Below are 18,235 nucleotides of genomic sequence, written 5' to 3'. Positions count from 1 at the left end.
ACTTTGAGATCCGCACTCTTCTGAAGTCCAGACACAGGGCATTCACCTCCAACGATACAGTGGCCTACATGAAGACCAGATACTACCTTGGTAAGGCCATCAAAAAGGCCAAAAGGGACTTCTGCTCCAAACTGGACGACGAGACAGATGTTCGGCAGCTGTGGCAGGGCCTGAATGCAGTCACCTCCTACAAGGCGAAACCAGGAGGCAGCTCGAATGTCGGTGTACCATCACTCCCTGACGAGCTCAATGCGTTTTACGCACGCTTTGACAGGGGGAATACTGATGTGCCTTCCCGATCCCCCATTCGCTGTGATGGCATTCCAGTCTCAGTCACAGAGGCCGATGTCAGGAAATCCTTCAGAGGGGTGAACCTCCGAAAAACACCTGGTCCTGATGGTACACCCGCTCGTGTTCTAAAAACCTGTGCGGATCAACTGGCGGGAGTTGTTACGGACGTTTTCAAACTCTCACTTCTGAGGTCTGAGGTCCCCACTTGCTTTAAAAGGGCATCAATTATACCGGTGCCCAAGAAGAGTAAGGTGACGTGCCTCAATGACTATCGACCAGTGGCACTAACGCCGGTGGCGCTGAAGTGCTTTGAGAAGTTGATCATGGAGCAAATCAACTCCTACCTCGACAAAAACATGGACCCACTGCAGTTCGCGTACCGCCACAACAGATCAACGGTGGATGCGATCTCGCTGGCCCTCCACTCAGCACTGGACCACTTGGACAACAAAAACTCATATGTCATGCTGTTATTCATTGATTACAGTTCGGCATTTAACACAATCATCCCCTGCAAACTGGTTACCAGACTCGCTGAACTGGGTCTCTGCGCATCCCTCTGCAACTGGATCCTCGACTTCCTCATCCACAGACCACAGTCTGTTCGTATTGGTGGAAATGTGTCAGCATCCATAACAATCAGCACGGGAGCTCCTCAAGTCTGCGTGCTCAGCCCCCTGCTGTACTCACTCTATACCCATGTCTGCGTAGCGAACCACAGTGTGAACCCCATCATCAAGTTCGCTGACGACACCACTATTGTGGGGCGTATCACTGATGGGGATGAGTCAGAATATAGAAGAGAGATCGACTAACTGCCCATATGGCGCCAGCGCAATAACCTGGCCCTCAACACCAGAAAAAACAAGGAACTGATTGTGGACTTTGGAAGGAGTAGGAGGGGGATCCACAGCCCCATTTATATCAACGACCTTGGAAAGGCTAAGGTTGAAAGGGTCAAGAACTTCAAATTCCTGGGCGTGCACATCTCTGAAGATCTTTCCTGGTCCGAGAACACTAACACAATTATCAAAAAAGCTCATCAGCGCCTCTACTTCCTGAGAAGATTACGGAGAGTCGGTATGTCAAGGAGGACTCTCTCTAATTTCTACAGATGCACAGTCGAGAGCATGCTGACCGGTTGCATCGTGGCTTGGTTCGGCAACTTGAGCGCCCTGGATAGGATGAGACTACACAAAGTAGTAAACACTGCCCAGTCCATCGTCGGCTCTGACCTTCCATCCATCGAGGGGATTTATCGCAGTCGCTGCCTCAAAGAGAATGGCAGTATCAACAAAGACCCACACCATCCTGGCCACACACTCATCTCCCTGCTACCTTCAGGTAGAAGATACAGGAGCCTGAAGACTGCAACAACCAGGTTCAGGAATAGATACTTCCCCACAACCATCAGGCTATTAACCATAGCTCGGACAAAATTCCTCCTCCTCCCTTTTTCCTTCCCCCCCCCCCCCCCCCCCCCCCCCCCACCCCCCATCAGTCTGATGAAGGGTTTTCGTCCGCAGAGTTTCTCCAGCATTATAATAATAACCTTCTGATTATTAATAACCACTTTCTGCTATTTGCACTTTACCAGTTTATTTATTCATGTGTGTATATATTTATATCATGGTATATGGACACATTTATCTGTTTTCTAGTAAATGCCTACGATTTTCTGTGTGCATGAATATAATTTATATCGGGGAGACTAAGCGGAGGTTGGGCGATCGTTTCGCCGAACACCTCCGCTCAGTCCGCAATAACCTACCTGAACTCCCGGTGGCTCAGCACTTCAACTCCCCCTCCCATTCCCAATCCGACCTCTCTGTCCTGGGTCTTCTCCATTGCCAGAGTGAGCAACACCGGAAATTGGAGGAACAGCACCTCATATTCCGCCTGGGTTGCTTGCGTCCGGTTGGGATGGACATTGAGTTCTCCCAATTTTGCTAGCCCTTGCTGTCTCCTCCCCTTCCTTAACCCTCGAGCTGTCTCCTCCCATCCCCCCGCACTCGGGCTCCTCCTCCTCCCCTTTTCCTTCCTTTCCCCCCACCCCCCATCAGTCTGAAGAAGGGTTTCGGCCCGAAACGTCGCCTATTTCCTTCGCTCCATAGATGCTGCTGCACCCGCTGAGTTTATCCAGTATTTTTGTGTACCTTCTGATTATTAATAACCACTTTCTGTTAATTGCACTTTACCAGTTTATTTATTCATGTGTGTATATATTTATATCATGGTATATGGACACATTTATCTGTTTTGTAGTAAATGCCTACTATTTTCTGTGTGCTTAAGCAAAGCAAGAATTTCATTGTCCTATACAGGAACGCGTGACAATAATCTCACTTGAACTTGAACTAATGTCCAATTCAAATACTATAGATACATTTAGACAGACTGTAATATATAGTTTGAATATATAGATTCAGTCCGATGAAGGGTCTCGAACCGAAACGTCACTTGTGTCTTCTCTCCGTAGGTTCTGCCTCACCCGGTGAGTTACTCCAGCATTTTGTGTCTACTATCGAATATAGTTTACCGCATCATAGATAAAGTATAAAGCCCGTATGCTGTGGTGTCAAATCGGACAATGTCTTACCTTATGGAAGCCCAATAACAGATAAGAAGCTGGTCCTGTGTTTGGTGTTGCGCGCATTCAAGTTTCTGCACCGACACGGTATGGCGGTATAGGGAAGGAATGGCCGGGATGTTCAAAAGTTGATGAATGTGTTTATTTTTCCAAATTAGATTGAGTGAATGGAAGAATGTCTGTTCTGTGTGATAGACTGGGCTACGTCTACAGCTCTTTGCAGTTTACTACGGTCTGGAGCAGAACGGGTCCTAACCCAAGCTCCGAGCAAGATAACAATATGATTTCTACGGGATGTCTACACAGTTTTGTAAGAGTCATTGGAGACGTGCCGATTATTCTTCACGCTCCTCAGGAAATAGAACGGTTGGTGTGTTTTTTGGCAGTGGCAGAAATGTGCTTGGTTCATGACAGATTGTTGGTAATATTTACATCAAAGAACTTGAAGGTGCCACTCGGTCAACAATGAAGCCGGTTACACCAAGTACGCTTCCCGAACGCTTCCCGAGGTCTAGCTGACGTCAAGAACGAGATCATTGCCTAGACACCACGTGACTACGTTATTTGCCTCATTCCTATACTCCGTCTTGTCTTTGGTCGTAATCGAGCATACCATCTTGCCGACTTCTGGAAATTGTATATGGAATTGGTGCAGCATTTGGCCGTGCAGTCATAAGGGATTGAGAACGCATCCATGCGGGACGCCAGTGTTGATATTCATTGTAGGGATGGTGTTCTCACCTATCCTCACTAAATGTGGTCTGAAAGGCGAGGATACAATGGCAGAGAGGACGCTATTTCCGAGGTCATCAAGCTTGGCGAAGTTTGGAGTGGATTCTGGTGTTGATAGCGGAGCTACAGTCGTTCAAAATGAACCGTTTATAATTAATACAAGATAATTCTAAAATTAAGACATTTATTAAATTTGAATTTGTGTTCATATACATGAGCTATAAAGGGCGTAACAATTCAAGGAATACAACGCACATATATTTGAGACGTTAACGTGGTTGCGTTTATCGCATGCGATGGATAATTACGAGTCGAATTCTCTCCTCCAGAACAAATCTGCTCAAGTTTACATGTTTACACATTGCTGCCATCTGTTGCAATCACATAGCAAAACTGACGTTAAATTGATCAAAACTTTTTCAGCAAAGCATGGGTCTTACTCTGTGTTGTGAACGCTCCAGCGTTGTATATCCTTTTGTTTTGCAGCAGGCACTTGCAATTAAGAGAATGGAAGGAGAAATGTTAAGGCAGAGTGGAAATTCGACCTCCTTTTATGCAAAGTTTCCTGGCAATTAATAGTAACCCGCTGAGTACTATTCTTCCCCACTGCCCACTATTAGGCGCACAGTGTCACTCAGTTCTGATGTCAACATCCTTCCCTTTCCTTCTGTCTTGTACACACACGTGTAATTTCCTGCATCGTTGTGCTCGACGTTCATCTTGGTGAAGCTTGCAGTATTGCTCCCCGCATGAGCGGATCGGACATCCGAGTAATGAGTTTCTCCCTGTTTGAATAAGTAGAACAGGAAGCCAGGAGTTTCCGAGGGGCTTGTACAGTTAAAGGTGACTTGACTGCCCCTCTCAGCATGTCGGGAATCCAAGGATAAACGTGGTTTCGGCGAATCTGCAATTTAAGTTGCATTGGGTGGGGAGAGAAAACTCGTCAAAAAGGAAATTGTAATACAACTGTTGAGCAGACGCTATTCATCTCTCCGAACGCCTCGTGTGTGGCCAATGCAGTGGCACAGCACAGGAAGTTCGCGTGATATTTTCTTTCGGCACGTTCTGCATTATCGAAAGAATCAACCTGAATTCATCCAAACAAAACATGGAATGTGCTACATATCGACAGGGATGATTCAGTGGGTACCAATCTGTTCACTATTTCCTACAATTGCGTGATAGATTATTCAACCTCATATACTGTATTCCCTGTTCCCGATACGGCCACGCGTAAATTCGGCGAGCGTTTCGCCGTACACACGCTTGATATGGCAATGTGCATTGATATCCCGGTTGCTGACCATTTTAATCCCTTTACCCAACCCCATTGTGCCCTTCCTCTCCAGGGCCTCTTCCCCTGGCAGATCCCATGCGCAAACTGGAGGAACAGCACCTCCTTCTCCGTGTGGGCAGCTTCCAAGCCAACGTCATGAACATTTAAATGTCTAATTTTATGTAACCCTCAAATAAACCCGTTCCCATTCACCTGCCATATCCACCTTCCCCCGCCCCATCCCCTGCTCTCTGCCATACCCGGACTTTCATCTATCCACACCACACCCCACGACCTCCACCTACATTACTTCCTCAGGCTTCACATTTTGCAACTCTTCAATCATTTTGTTTGCACCATTCCGTTAAATTCATTGTTCATGCCATTCTACCCTCTGATCCCTTTGTCACCATTGTTACTAAGCGTACAGGACTTACGAAACGTTTGTTGATGGTTACCACGTGGCAACTTTAATCTTTATCTGAATTAATTCCTCCCAAACCCGGATGCAGTTCCGTTTCATTCGTGTCTGTTTCCACCAAACACCCACCGTCTTTTATCTCTCTATCATCCCCGTCAGGCTTCTGTTGCCCATTAATCTTTTCTACTCCACTGTCTACCTGTCAGTTCGGTCAGTATGTCACCCTCCACTTATCTTCCTTTATACCAAATTATTTCTATCCACGCACCCCCTGGATATTTCTCAAAAACGAAAATGGGCAAATCCCCCAACCCCAGACACCCTAGCGTACACATAAAAAATTATGCGCGCTGATTTTCGCCTGCACTTTTGATTTTGTTTCAGACACCAGCGTCTCAAAAAAATATTCGGTTTAAAATATTTTCCACATTTTATCAGACCATTTTAGTATCATATTGAGAAACACCAATATCGCAAATACACAGAAGCATATAGACCATAATGTGGACAAATGCCAGAGTGATACAAAAAGCCGGCGTTACTCAGCGGGGCAGGCAGCAGCTCTGGAGAGAAGGAATGGGTGACGTTTCAGGTTGAGACCGTTCTTCAGACTGACACCCCCGCTATTTAAAATATACATTAATGATTTGGACGAGGGAATTGAATGCAACATCTTCAAGTTTGTGGATGACACGAAGCTGGGGGGCAGTGTAAGATGTGAGGAAGATGCTAGGATGCTGCAAAGTGACTTGGATAAGCTGCGTGAGTGGGCAGATGCAGTATAGTGTAGATGAATGCGAGGTTATCCGCTTTGGTGGCAAACACAGGAAAGTAGACTTTTATCTGAATGGTGTCCGATTAGGAAGAGGGGAGATGCAACGAGACCTGGGTGTCATGGTACACCAGTCATTGAAAGTAGGCATGCAAGTGCAGCAGGCAGTGAAGAAAGCAAATGATAGGTTAGCATTCATAGCAAAAGGATTTGAGTATAGGAGCAGGGAGGTTCTACTGCAGTTTTACAGGGTCTTGGTGAGACCACACCTGGAGTATTGCGTACTGCTTTGGTTTCTTAATCTGAGAAAATACATTCTTGTCATAGAGGGAGTACAGAGAAGGTTCACCAGACGGATACCTGGGATGTCAGGACTTTCATATGAAGAAAGATAGGATAGACTCGGCTTGTACTCGCTAGAATTTAGAAGATTGAGGGGGGTTCTAATAGAAACGTACACGTTTTTTAAGGGGATGGACAGGCTAGATGCAGACAGATTGTTCCCGATGTTGGGGGAAGTCCAGGACAAGGGGTCACAGCTTAAGGATCAGGGGGAAATCCTTTAAAACCGAGATGAGAAGAACTTTTTTCACACAGAGAGTGGTGAATCTCTGGAACTCTCTGCCGCAGAGGGTAGTCGAGGCCAGTTCATTGGCTATATTTAAGAAGGAGCTAGATGTGGCCCTTGTGACCAAGGGGGTCAGAGGGTATGGAGAGAAGGCAGGTACGGGATACTGAGTTGGATGATCAGCCATGATCATATTGAATGGCGGTGCAGGCATGAAGGGCCGAATGGCCTACTCCTGCACCTAATTTCTATGTTTCTATGTTTCTAAATGCGATTAAAACACATTTGATTTCCCCAACTGAATTATTTTTTGGGCCAGTTAAATGTTCAGGCATTGAATATAATTATGGATCCTTCCTACTCATGCTTATCCCAAAGTCTACATTATTATCAGATAAGTCGTCTACCCTCACTGTCCCATTTTACACACATAAGCAGACTTACGTGCGACGATGACAGTCATAGGCTCGCTGAGGTGGGACCATAATCGCCTCATTTGCACAATGGTTCTATACTTGCACTGGTACTGGCCTCCTTGATTTGACCTGTTGATCGTGAACATTCCAATGTTGCCTTTGATGAAGATTTGACGACGTTTCAGCAGTTTGTTTTCTCTATAGAACTGGACTCTATCCTTTTGTCCACTGTTAGATCGACAGACGACAATGACTGTTTCATCTCTGGCATACACTCCAGTCGATTTGTCAAGAGAGATCACTGGCGGTGGCAGTGGAGCTGAGAGAAACGAGAAAATGGAATGCCAATTTAAACGATGATTTACCGAACTTCTAAACCATGAAAAATAAATAACAATATTGCGAGAGATCCCAGGTTCCATAAAGGGAGGGGAAACTAAGGCGAATGCGTCCTATTCCTGGATTGTTGGTGGGCATCGCCGACTCAAGTCCGGTTATCATGCTATAACTGTCAATTTATCACTTTCTTCCTTTGTCCCTACAATCGCGTGGAAGGGAAACTGAGGTATTGCAGGCGAAGTGCGGATCGCATTTCCACGTGTAAACGAAGAGGCAGATATGTTAATGGCTCTTAAGAGGCTTTTAATTCGGCAGAGGGAATTACAAGGAAAGAGCGATATGCATTCCTCATCATGTACTGGTTGATGAGATCTGTATAAATTGGCATAATGTTCGCCAATAACATAATGGCCGAAGGGTCCGTTTTCTGCTGTATTGTTCTGTCGTCAATATAGACTGCCCTGATGTCGTATGGTATATTAGAAATTAGAAAAACCTCGAACAGCACAGGACATAAATAGGGCCTTCAGCCGCAATGTCTGTGACGAACATTATGTCAAATACAACATTTGCCGGCAAATTCCATTTATATCCATTCCATGCCAGAGTATATACTGTGCTACTTGAACATATATATCAATTATTTGGTCGAAATATCAGCAAGTGGACCTATTATAGATGGGGTATACTTATTGGCATGGGCACTTTGCACCATGTGTCTTAGGAATCCGTGAACCGAAGTTGGTCTGACAGACATCATCTCAGTGTAAAATGACATTTGCGCCGTAAGTCTGCTTTCGCCTCTCCCTTACACAACATAAGTCAATTCACTCTCGCATTTGACGATTACCATATATAACCATATAGCTATATAACAATTACAGCACGGAAACAGGCCATCTCGACCCTACAAGTCCGTGCCGAACAATTATTTTCCTCTAGTCCCATCTACCTGCACTCAGACCATAACCCTCCATTCCTTTCACATCCATATACCTATCCAATTTATTTTTAAATGATAACATCGAACCTGCCTCCACCACTTCCACTGGAAGCTCATTCCACACAGCTACCACTCTCTGAGTAAAGAAGTCCCCCCCTCATGTTACCCCTAAACTTCTGTCCCTTAATTCTGGTCAGGTACTCTTGATTGAATCTTCACTACTCTCAATGGGAAAAGCTTATCCACGTCAACTCTGTCTACCTCTCTCATAATGTTAAAGCCCCCTCTCAAGTCCCCCCTTAACCTTCTGCGCTCAAACGAATAAAGAGCTAACTTATTCAACATTTCTCTGTAACTTAGTTGCTGAAACCCAGGCAACATTCTAGTAAATCGCCTCTGTACTCCCTCTATTTTGTTGACATCATTCCTATAATTGGGCGGCCACAATTGTACACCATACTCCAGAATATGTCTCACCAATGCCTTGTACAATTTTAGCATTACATCACAACTTCTATACTCAATGCTGTGTTTTATAAAGGCTAGCATACCAAAAGCTTGTTTTACCACCCTATCTACATGAAATTCAACCTTCAGGGAACTATGCACAGTTATTCCTAGATCCCTCTGTTCACCTGCATTCCTCAATTCGCTACCATTTACCATGTACGTCCTATTTTGAGTTGTCCTGCCAAGATGTAGCACCACACACTTATCAGCATCAAATTGCATCTGCCATCTTTCAGCCCATTCTTCCAAATGACCTAAATCTCTCTGTAGACTTTGGAAATCTACTTCATTATCCACAACACCCCCTATCTTGGTATCATCTGCATACTTACTAATCCAATTTACCACACCTTCATCCAGATCATTGATGTACATGACAAACAACAGTGGACCCAACGCAGATCCCTGAGGCACCCCACTAGTCACCGGTCTCCAACCTGACAAACAGCCGCCCACCATTACTCTCTGGCATCTCCCATTCAACCACTGTTGAATACATCTTGTTACTCCTGCATTAATACCCTAAAATTGCACCCTGGTCTGTACTGGACATGATGGCAGGTTTGTGTCCAATGGCGTTCCGTAGTTTTCTGCTGAGGTCTCAGCTGGTTCAGAGATGGGCGAAATTGAAAGGAAATGTGCGGGGCACATTTTTATTCACTGGTAGCTGAGTACATCCAATGCCCGTCCGGAGGCTATGGTTGAAGCAGATGAACTCGAAGACTTTTGGATGGACGTGCGGATATGCAGGGCATGTAGGTATGTGGATTGCGTGCAGGCAGAAGAGAGGTACTGAGAGAAGTTAAGTAAAAATATTAAAAAGTAAGATCCCGAGGATCGTAATCTTCAGAGCACTTAATGTGCCACGTCCTAATGAATGTCGGAATAGGAATACGACGGATGAATGTGAGGCTCGGCGGTTGGTGCAGTGTTCAGACGTTCAGACTTTCCGACCTTTGCGGTCTCTTTTGGGGCAAGTATGATTTACATGAGGGGCAGGTTGCACCTTGAACGTTATATTTGCGCAGGGAGTTGCAATTGCTTTTCCTGCGGGTTTAAAATGATGGCGGTGGGAAGCAACGTAGAAATTGGAAAGAATGATGGGAAAGTAGAGATGTCAAGTGGTATATGACTGGCACCTCAATGCTCTTCCGGTTTTTTTTTTGGTTCAGGCGTGTAGAGAGAGGGCAAAAAGAGATGGAAGGACGGGTTCCTTTATCAAGCAGGGAGACTTCTACGACAGCACTCACCGAGGACATACTGGATGGTTCATCCACTGAAACACTATTGGTAGAGCTTAGCCATGAGAAGGGTGCGATAACTTTAATGGGATTGTGCCAAAAACAAACAGAAGATAGAGTAATATGTATGTAGACTCATTACCACAAGATGCCAAAGCAACAGAGTCGTGTTAGTGGGTAAGTTTAAATTCCCCCAAATTCCATCTAGTCGCTCCCATTGCGTTCGATGGGCTTGAATTTGTCACGTGTACCCGAGAGAGTTTCTTGAAAACAGACAGTCCAATCCTCGAAAGAATATACTGGTGCTCTGTTTGGTAAAGTAGTCTGGTCAGGTGACAGATATTTCATTGGAAGAGCAATTTGGGTATAGAACATCGAAACATAGAAAATAGGTGCAAGAGTAGGCCATTGGGCCCGTCGAGTCTGCACCGCCGTTCAATTTGAGCATGGCTGATCATCTAACTCAGTATCCTGTACCTGCCTTCTCTCCATACCCCCTGATGCCTTTAGCCACAAGGGACACATCTAACTCCCTCTTAAATATAGCTTAAATATAAAACAAGTAAAGTTGTGATATACTCATATAGTGACGCAGTGTGGAAACAGGCACGTATGTGCAACTTGCCCACATCGGCCGTCATTTAACAGCTACATGGGTCCCACCTGCCAGCTTTTGGTCCGTATCTCTCCAAACCTGTCATATCCATTTACCTGTCTAACTGTTCCATAAATGTTGGGATAAGCCCTGCATCAACTGCCTCCTCTGGCAGCATGTTCCATACATCCACCACCCTTTGTGTCAAAACTTCCCAGCCTACTCAACCTCCAACTATAGCTCAGACCCTCTAGTCTTGGCAACATCCCAGTAAATGGTGCCTGTACCTTTTCCAGCTTGACAACATCTTTCGTATAACATTATCCAAATAATTGAACACAATATTCTAACCCTGGCCTCTAAAACGTCTTATACAACTGCAACAAGACCTCCCAACTTCTATACTGAGACGTTCTGAATATAAAATGATGGTGGAATGTCTGGAAATTATAGAATTTGACCAGTTTATTATATGTTTTAACCGAAAGCTTTCACACAGAGGACGCATACTGGGAAATGAGAAGGGTAGAATAAGACAACCAATACTAAGACATAAGAGTTGTGTAGATTGCAATCCATAACTAGATGAACACACATTAAAAAACAGGCGGTTCTATATCACGTTGAGCGCAATAACATCATAACATCACAGAAGTATTTTTACACCCAGACAAATGGGAAATAATATGGCATAGTAAAACGTAGAAACATAGAAACGTAGAAAATATGTGCAGCAGGAGGCCATTCGGCCCTTCGAGCCCGCACCGCCATTCATTGTGATCATGGCTGATCGTCCCCTATCAATAACCCGTGCCTGCCTTCTCCCCATATACCCCGATTCCACCAGCTCCTAGAGCTCTATCTAACTCTCTCTTAAATACATACAGTTTAAAGATGACTTTGGTTAATCTGGTAATCAGGTTAAAGAATATTCTGGGGAAACTATAATAAAATACCAAAAATGACAGAAACGTTATTGGCCAATGGATTATATCAAAAATGTAGAATACACATGTGACGAGTGTATACAAACCCAATAGGTGCTATGAGTCACTAAAGCAGTTTAGATTCTGACAGCGAGTTTCCAGCGTACACCATAAAGGCCTTCATGAAACCGACCAATATGACATACGCGGCACTGCACTGCACGACATCCGTTATGTCTGCCCCTACCTGAAACATAATGAAGAGGAAAACTGCGAACAACGTGAATGCCCGAATCAACGCACAAATACAGGTTAAACGCACAATTCCTTTCAATATGAAGAAGATTCAAACATGCAGAGATGCACTAAATTTGAGTAACGCACAGTGCAGCATTTTAATCTTGAACTCGGGAGGATACGCTGTGAGCAGTTGTTTGTTGATATGTTCAAACTTGTCATGTGGGAGACCTTTAAAGTCCAGCTTGTCAAAATTCGGGAACGATATGTTCCATTAAGGAGGAGGGATAAGGATAGCAAAGCAAGGGGACATTTCAAGGCCAAAGAGGTTGTAAATTGGGCCAATAAGAGTAACCAAAAGAAGATAGGACCAATCAAGGATAAATAAGGTATTTGGGTTTAGAATCATGGAACGTGGGCGAGAAATTTCAAGAATAATTTACAGTTGTTTTTACGAACGGCATGGAATCAATGTGAAGGGGACTAAACTGCAAAGGCACTTTGAAATTAAGATTGAGAAAGTGTTGCATAGTTTGAAAAAGCATTAAGATTGATAATACCCGGCGCCGTCTTATCTATCCCAGGTCATTAAACATGGCAAGAGTGGAGACTTCGTGAATCGCGCTGTCCCGGAACACGACATATGTTGTTGTTCTTTTGTTTAGCCAGCGAAATGGTGAGAAGCCAGGGAATTATAGTTTAATCAGCGAAATATGAAAACAAACTTACCAAATTATTTCTTGACCAATCTACCAACATGTGTTGCAATTTCAGGATGTCATACGCTTGCAGCCCAAGTGGTGGAAAGCTATTAGAAAATATTATTTGAGAACTCCCATTTGGAAGATGGGTTAATGAGTGATACTCAGATTCATTTTGTACGCGGCAAGTCGCACCTTACAAACGCCAGAGCTTTTGTCCACACATATTTTAGTAAAGTACTTCATAAAGTCCCATCCCCACACACACACACACACACATAGACACACAAATACACACACACACACACACACACACACACGCGCGCACGCACGCGCGCACACACACATACACACACGCACACACGCACGCACACACACATACGCACGCACACACGCACGCACACACACATACACGCACGCACACACACACATACAAATACACACACACACACACACGCACACACACACACACACACACGCACGCACACACACACACACACACACACACACACACACGCACACACGCACGCACACACACACGCACGCACGCACACAGACATACACACACACACACACACATACACGCACACATACACACACAGACACACACACAGACATACACACACACACACACACACACACACACACACACACACACACACACACACACACACACACACACACACACACACACACACACACGCACACACACACACGCAAGCACACACACGCAAGCACACAAAAACAGACTTGTCAAACGGTTTCCTCCCACATTCCAAAGATGTGCTTTAATTGGCTTCGGTAAAAATAATGTCTTGTCCCTCGGACCTGTTTCCGTGGTATCGTTGAACTAAACATACTAAACTACTGATGTACATGGGATCATGGGGTCCAAGCGTATTGCATCCTGAAATTGGCAACACATGTTGATAGAGTCGTAAAGAAAAAATATGGTAGGCTTGGCTTCAAACGTCGGCGCGTTGAGTGTAACAGTCAAGACGTCATTATGCAGATTGATAGGACATTGATTGGGCCTCTTTTGGAACAATCCGTGCAATTTTGGTCGGCTCGTTACAGGAAGGACGTGGGTTTGAAAGTGGGCTGGTGGTTTGCCAGAATGTCAGTAAGGTCAACGTGTATTAGCTACAGTGAGACGTTGGCAGACTTGGTTTAATTTTCTTCCTCTGGAATGCCGAAGGTTGAGTGATATAAAATGATGAGAGGCATAGATAGAGTAGATAATCCGAACTTTTTTCACAGGAGGGAAAAATCAAATATCAGAGGGCTCAGTGTGGGAGGAAAGTTTAAAGGAGATTCGCGGAGCATATTTTTTATATAGCCGCTCTGGCCCGAAGACCCGCCTTTCAACTGCGCTGTTCTATTTTCTCTATTTTAAAAGTACTGAAGTGTAGAGGGACCAAGGAATCCAAGTCCGTAACTTTCTGAAACGTCTGAATGCGTGCATATGGCGTGGTTAGTAAAGCAAGTATATGTTTGCCTTCATTCGTCGGTACATTGAGTATAAGTGTCTAACAGTGATGATGCAGCTTTTTACGGCTGTGGTTAGGCCGCAGTTAATGTGCTGCATACAATTCTAGCCTCCCATTACAGGAAAGAAATGCAGGCTTCGAAAACGGCGGAGAGGAGGTTTATCAGATCGGCGCCCGAATTAGATATTGGTTACAGGGAGAGTATGGGCAAAATTGGATCGTTGTGTCTACAATGGCACAAGTTTTCGGGAGACCTGTATATTAAATTAGGAACGGCATAGATGGAATCGAGAGTCAGAACTGTTTTCCCAGGTTGGACATATCAAATACTAGAAGGCATGGCTTTACGGTGATAAGGGCGTGGTTTATAGTATTTGTGCGGAGCAGGTTATTTACACAGAGGTTGGTGAGTGCCTGGAGTGTGCTATTGGGGGTGGTGATAGAGGGGTACGATTGTGGCATTTAAGGGCCTTTTGCGTAAGCGCTGAGATGCACAGGGAACACAGATAAGGATTATGTGCAGGGAGATGAGCGGCAGTCTTGGTATCATGTTCGGTATCGTCATCGTGTTGCCTGAAAAAAGTGTTTATGTGTAGGTCCGTTCTATGTTTGTCCTTTCACTGTGACTCTTTATTTTTAGGAACTGTGGAATTACTAGGGAAAAATCTAAATCGGCCACATAAGTTCTGTTATTTCTGCGATAAAGAATATATATTTAAAATCCCGTAAGTGATCTTCACTGCATTCCCTTTCCTCAGAATGATATCACAATAGACTTACGGATATGTAACGCGTGCAGTTTTGTGTGCTTATTACATTTTATAATGCGAGTCTCTTGATTCATCAGCGAACACTCCGTTCAAAAATTCAGACAAGCTAAACATAACGACAGCCAATTAATCAACTGAGTCCAATTCCCTCCACTCACCAGTTACGGTTATCGCCACAGCCTCACTCAGCTGCGATTCTAACCATCGTGCTTTGGCGTAGATTCCATATTTGCACTGGTAATGCTTTCCCTGGTGTCGGTTGGTTACTGAAAATTGTCCGGTGTTATCTTTCGTCAAGAGTTGAACAAACGTTAGCAATCTCTGTTCTTCATAGAAATAGATTTTGCCGCGATGTTCCCCAGACGTGGTACAAGTTAATGTGACCGTTTCTCCTTCCACGTATACCCCATTCCTTTGATCAAGAGCAATAGCTGGTGGTGTAAGCGGATCTGTGTTCAAGTTAATAGAAATAACATTTAGATCCCGATCAGAGCTCTTCATATATTTCATGTAAACTTCAACATGTCAAGGAATTGAAGACTCGGGGCAATTGTTAAAAGGAGGACGAGGCCTGAGGCTGATGATTAATGCTCATATTGATTGTCTGGCTTACTCGAGGGGGCTTTATACAATCTCCTCCATTTCTTTCCTTAAACTTTCATGTCATTCCATATAAGAAATTCGATCAACCTGGATCGTTCTGAAAGGTGTTGTGGTGAAGGACTGTATGGACAATTCCTGTTCCATTTTATAAATTTTCTAAGCACGCATTCATTTGTTCTTTTGAACACATTTTTTTCGACGAGGTCCAGTTTAATTTAGAGACACATCGCGGACACGAACCGCTTCGGCCCACCGAGGCCATGCCGACCAGCGACCCCCGGAAATTAACACTATCATAAAACCATATCACATATAACAATTACAGCACGGAAACAGGCCATTTCGGCTCTACAAATCCGTGCCGAACAACTTTTCCCCCTTATTCACACTTGCCTGCACTCATACCATAACCCTCCATTCCCTTCTCATCCATATACATATCCAATTTATTTGTAAATGATACCAACGAACCTGTCTCCACCACTTCCACTGGAAGCTCATTCCACACCGCTACCGCGCTCTGAGTAAAGACGTTCCCCCTCATGTTACCCCTAAACTTCTGTCCCTTAATTCTGATGTCATGTCCTCTTGTTTGAATCTTCCCTATTCTCAAAGGGAAAAGCTTGTCCACATCAACTTTGTCTATCCCTCTCATCATTTTAAAGACCTCTATCAATTCCCCCCTTAACCTTCTGCGCTCCAGAGAATAAAGACCTAACTTATTCAACCTTTCTCTGTAACTTAGTTGTTGAAACCCAGGCAACATTCTAGTAAACCTCCTCTGTACTCTCTCTATTGTGTCGATATCCTTCCTATAATTGGGCGACCAAAATTGTACACCATACTCCAGATTTGGTCTCACCAATGCCTTGTACAATTTTAACATTACATCCCAATTTCTATACTCAATGCTCTGATTTATAAAGGCTAGCATACCAAAAGCTTTATTTACCACCCTATCTATATGAGATTCCACCAAGGAACTATGCACGGTTATTCCCAGATCCATCTGTTCAACTGTATTCTTCAATTCCCTACCATTTACCATGTACGTCCTGTTTTGATTTGTCCTGCCAAGGTGTAGCACCTCACATTTATCAGCATTAAGCTGCATCTGCCATCTTTCAGCCCATTCTTCCAAATGGCCTAAATCATTTGTAGACTTTGGAAAGCCTCTTCATTATCCACAACACCCTCTATCTTGGTATCATCTGCATACTTACTAATCCAATTTATCACACCTTCATCCAGATCATTGATGTACATGACAAACAACAAAGCACCCAACACAGATCCTTGAGGCACCCCACTAGTTCCCTGCCTCCATCCCGACAAACAGCCATCCACCATTACCCTCTGGCTTCACCCTTTCAGCCACTGTTGAATCCATCTTGCTACTCCTGCATTTATACCCAACAGTTGAACATTCTTAAGCAACCTTCCATGAGGAACCATGTCAAAGGTCTTACTAAAGTCCATATAGACAACATCCACTGCTTTACCCTCGTCAATTTCCCTAGTGACCTCTTAAAAAATTCATGAAAATTAATCAAACATGACCTTCCAGGCACAAATCCATGTTGACTTCCTAATCAGACCCTGTTTATCCAGATGCTTATATATATTATCTCTAATTATCTTTTCCATTAATTTGCCCACCACTGAAGTCAAACTAACAGGTTTATAATTGCTAGGTTTACTCTTAGATCCCTTTTTAAACAATGGAACAACATGCGCAGTACGCCAATCCTCGGGGACTATTCCCGTTTCTAATGCCATTTGAAATATTTCTGTCATAGCCCCGGCTATTTCTACACTAACTTCCCTCAATGTCTTAGGGAATATCCTGTCAGGACCTGGAGACTTATCCACTTTTATATTTTTCAAAAGTGTCAGTACTTCTTTTACTTTGAAACTCATAGTATCCATAGCTACTCTACTAGTTTCCCTTACCTCACATAATTCAATATCCTTCTCCTTGGTGAAAACCGAAGAAAATAAATTGTTCAATATCTTCCGCATCTCTTTTGGCTCTGCAGATAACTGCCCACTCTGTCTCTCCAATGGACCAATTGTATCCCTCGTTATCCCTTTGCTATTAATATAGCTGTAGAAACCCTTTGGATTTACTTTCACCTTACTTGCCAAAGCAACCTCATATCTTCTTTTAGCTTCTTTTAGTCCTCCATTTCTCTTCTACATGCTTCCCATAAAACAAAATGTCCCAGTTCACTCATATAACCATATAACCATATAACAATTACAGTACGGAAACAGGCCATCTCGGCCCTACAAGTCCGTGCCGAACAAATGTTTTTTCCCCTAAGTCCCACCTGCCTGCACTCATACCATAACCCTCCATTCCCTTCTCATCCATATGCCTGTCCAATTTATTGTTAAATGATACCAATGAACCTGCCTCCACCACTTCCACTGTAAGCTCATTCCACACCGCTACCACTCTCTGAGTTAAAGCCCCCCCCCCCCCCCCCCCCCCCCCCCCCCCCTCATATTACCCCTAAACTTCTGTCCCTTAATTCTGGTCATGTCCTCTTGTTTGAATCACTTATACTCCTCAAACACCTCGTTTTACTTCATGATGCCTATAATTATTGTAGATCTCCCTCTTTTTCCGAACAAGATGTCCAATTTCCCGTGAAAACCAGGGCTCTTTCCAATTTTTACTGTTTCCTTTCAACCGAACAGGAACATAAAGATTCTGTACTCTTAAAATTTCCCCTTTAAATGTCCTCCATTTCTCTTCTACATCTTTCCCATAAAACAAAATGTCCCAGTTCACTCCTTTTAAATAAT

General features: G+C 44.0%; 1 protein-coding gene across 1 annotated transcript; it reads right to left on the bottom strand.

Annotated features, from left to right (window-relative positions):
• Positions 1-2,957: 2,957 nt before the first annotated feature.
• On the bottom strand, positions 2,958-17,658 carry LOC129714289 (immunoglobulin superfamily member 1-like). Its single transcript, XM_055663848.1, has 3 exons — positions 14,977-17,658; positions 7,095-7,385; positions 2,958-4,517 (listed from the first exon to the last, which is right to left on the bottom strand). Exons 1-3 carry the CDS (start codon positions 15,326-15,328, stop codon positions 4,207-4,209), a joined length of 954 nt encoding a protein of 317 aa, XP_055519823.1. The 5' UTR covers positions 15,329-17,658; the 3' UTR covers positions 2,958-4,206.
• Between the last annotated feature and the right edge of the window lie 577 nt (positions 17,659-18,235).

Source organism: Leucoraja erinacea, chromosome 38, assembly GCF_028641065.1.
Source record: "Leucoraja erinacea ecotype New England chromosome 38, Leri_hhj_1, whole genome shotgun sequence".
NCBI lineage: Eukaryota > Metazoa > Chordata > Chondrichthyes > Rajiformes > Rajidae > Leucoraja > Leucoraja erinaceus.
This window is presented reverse-complemented; position numbering and strand designations above follow the sequence as displayed.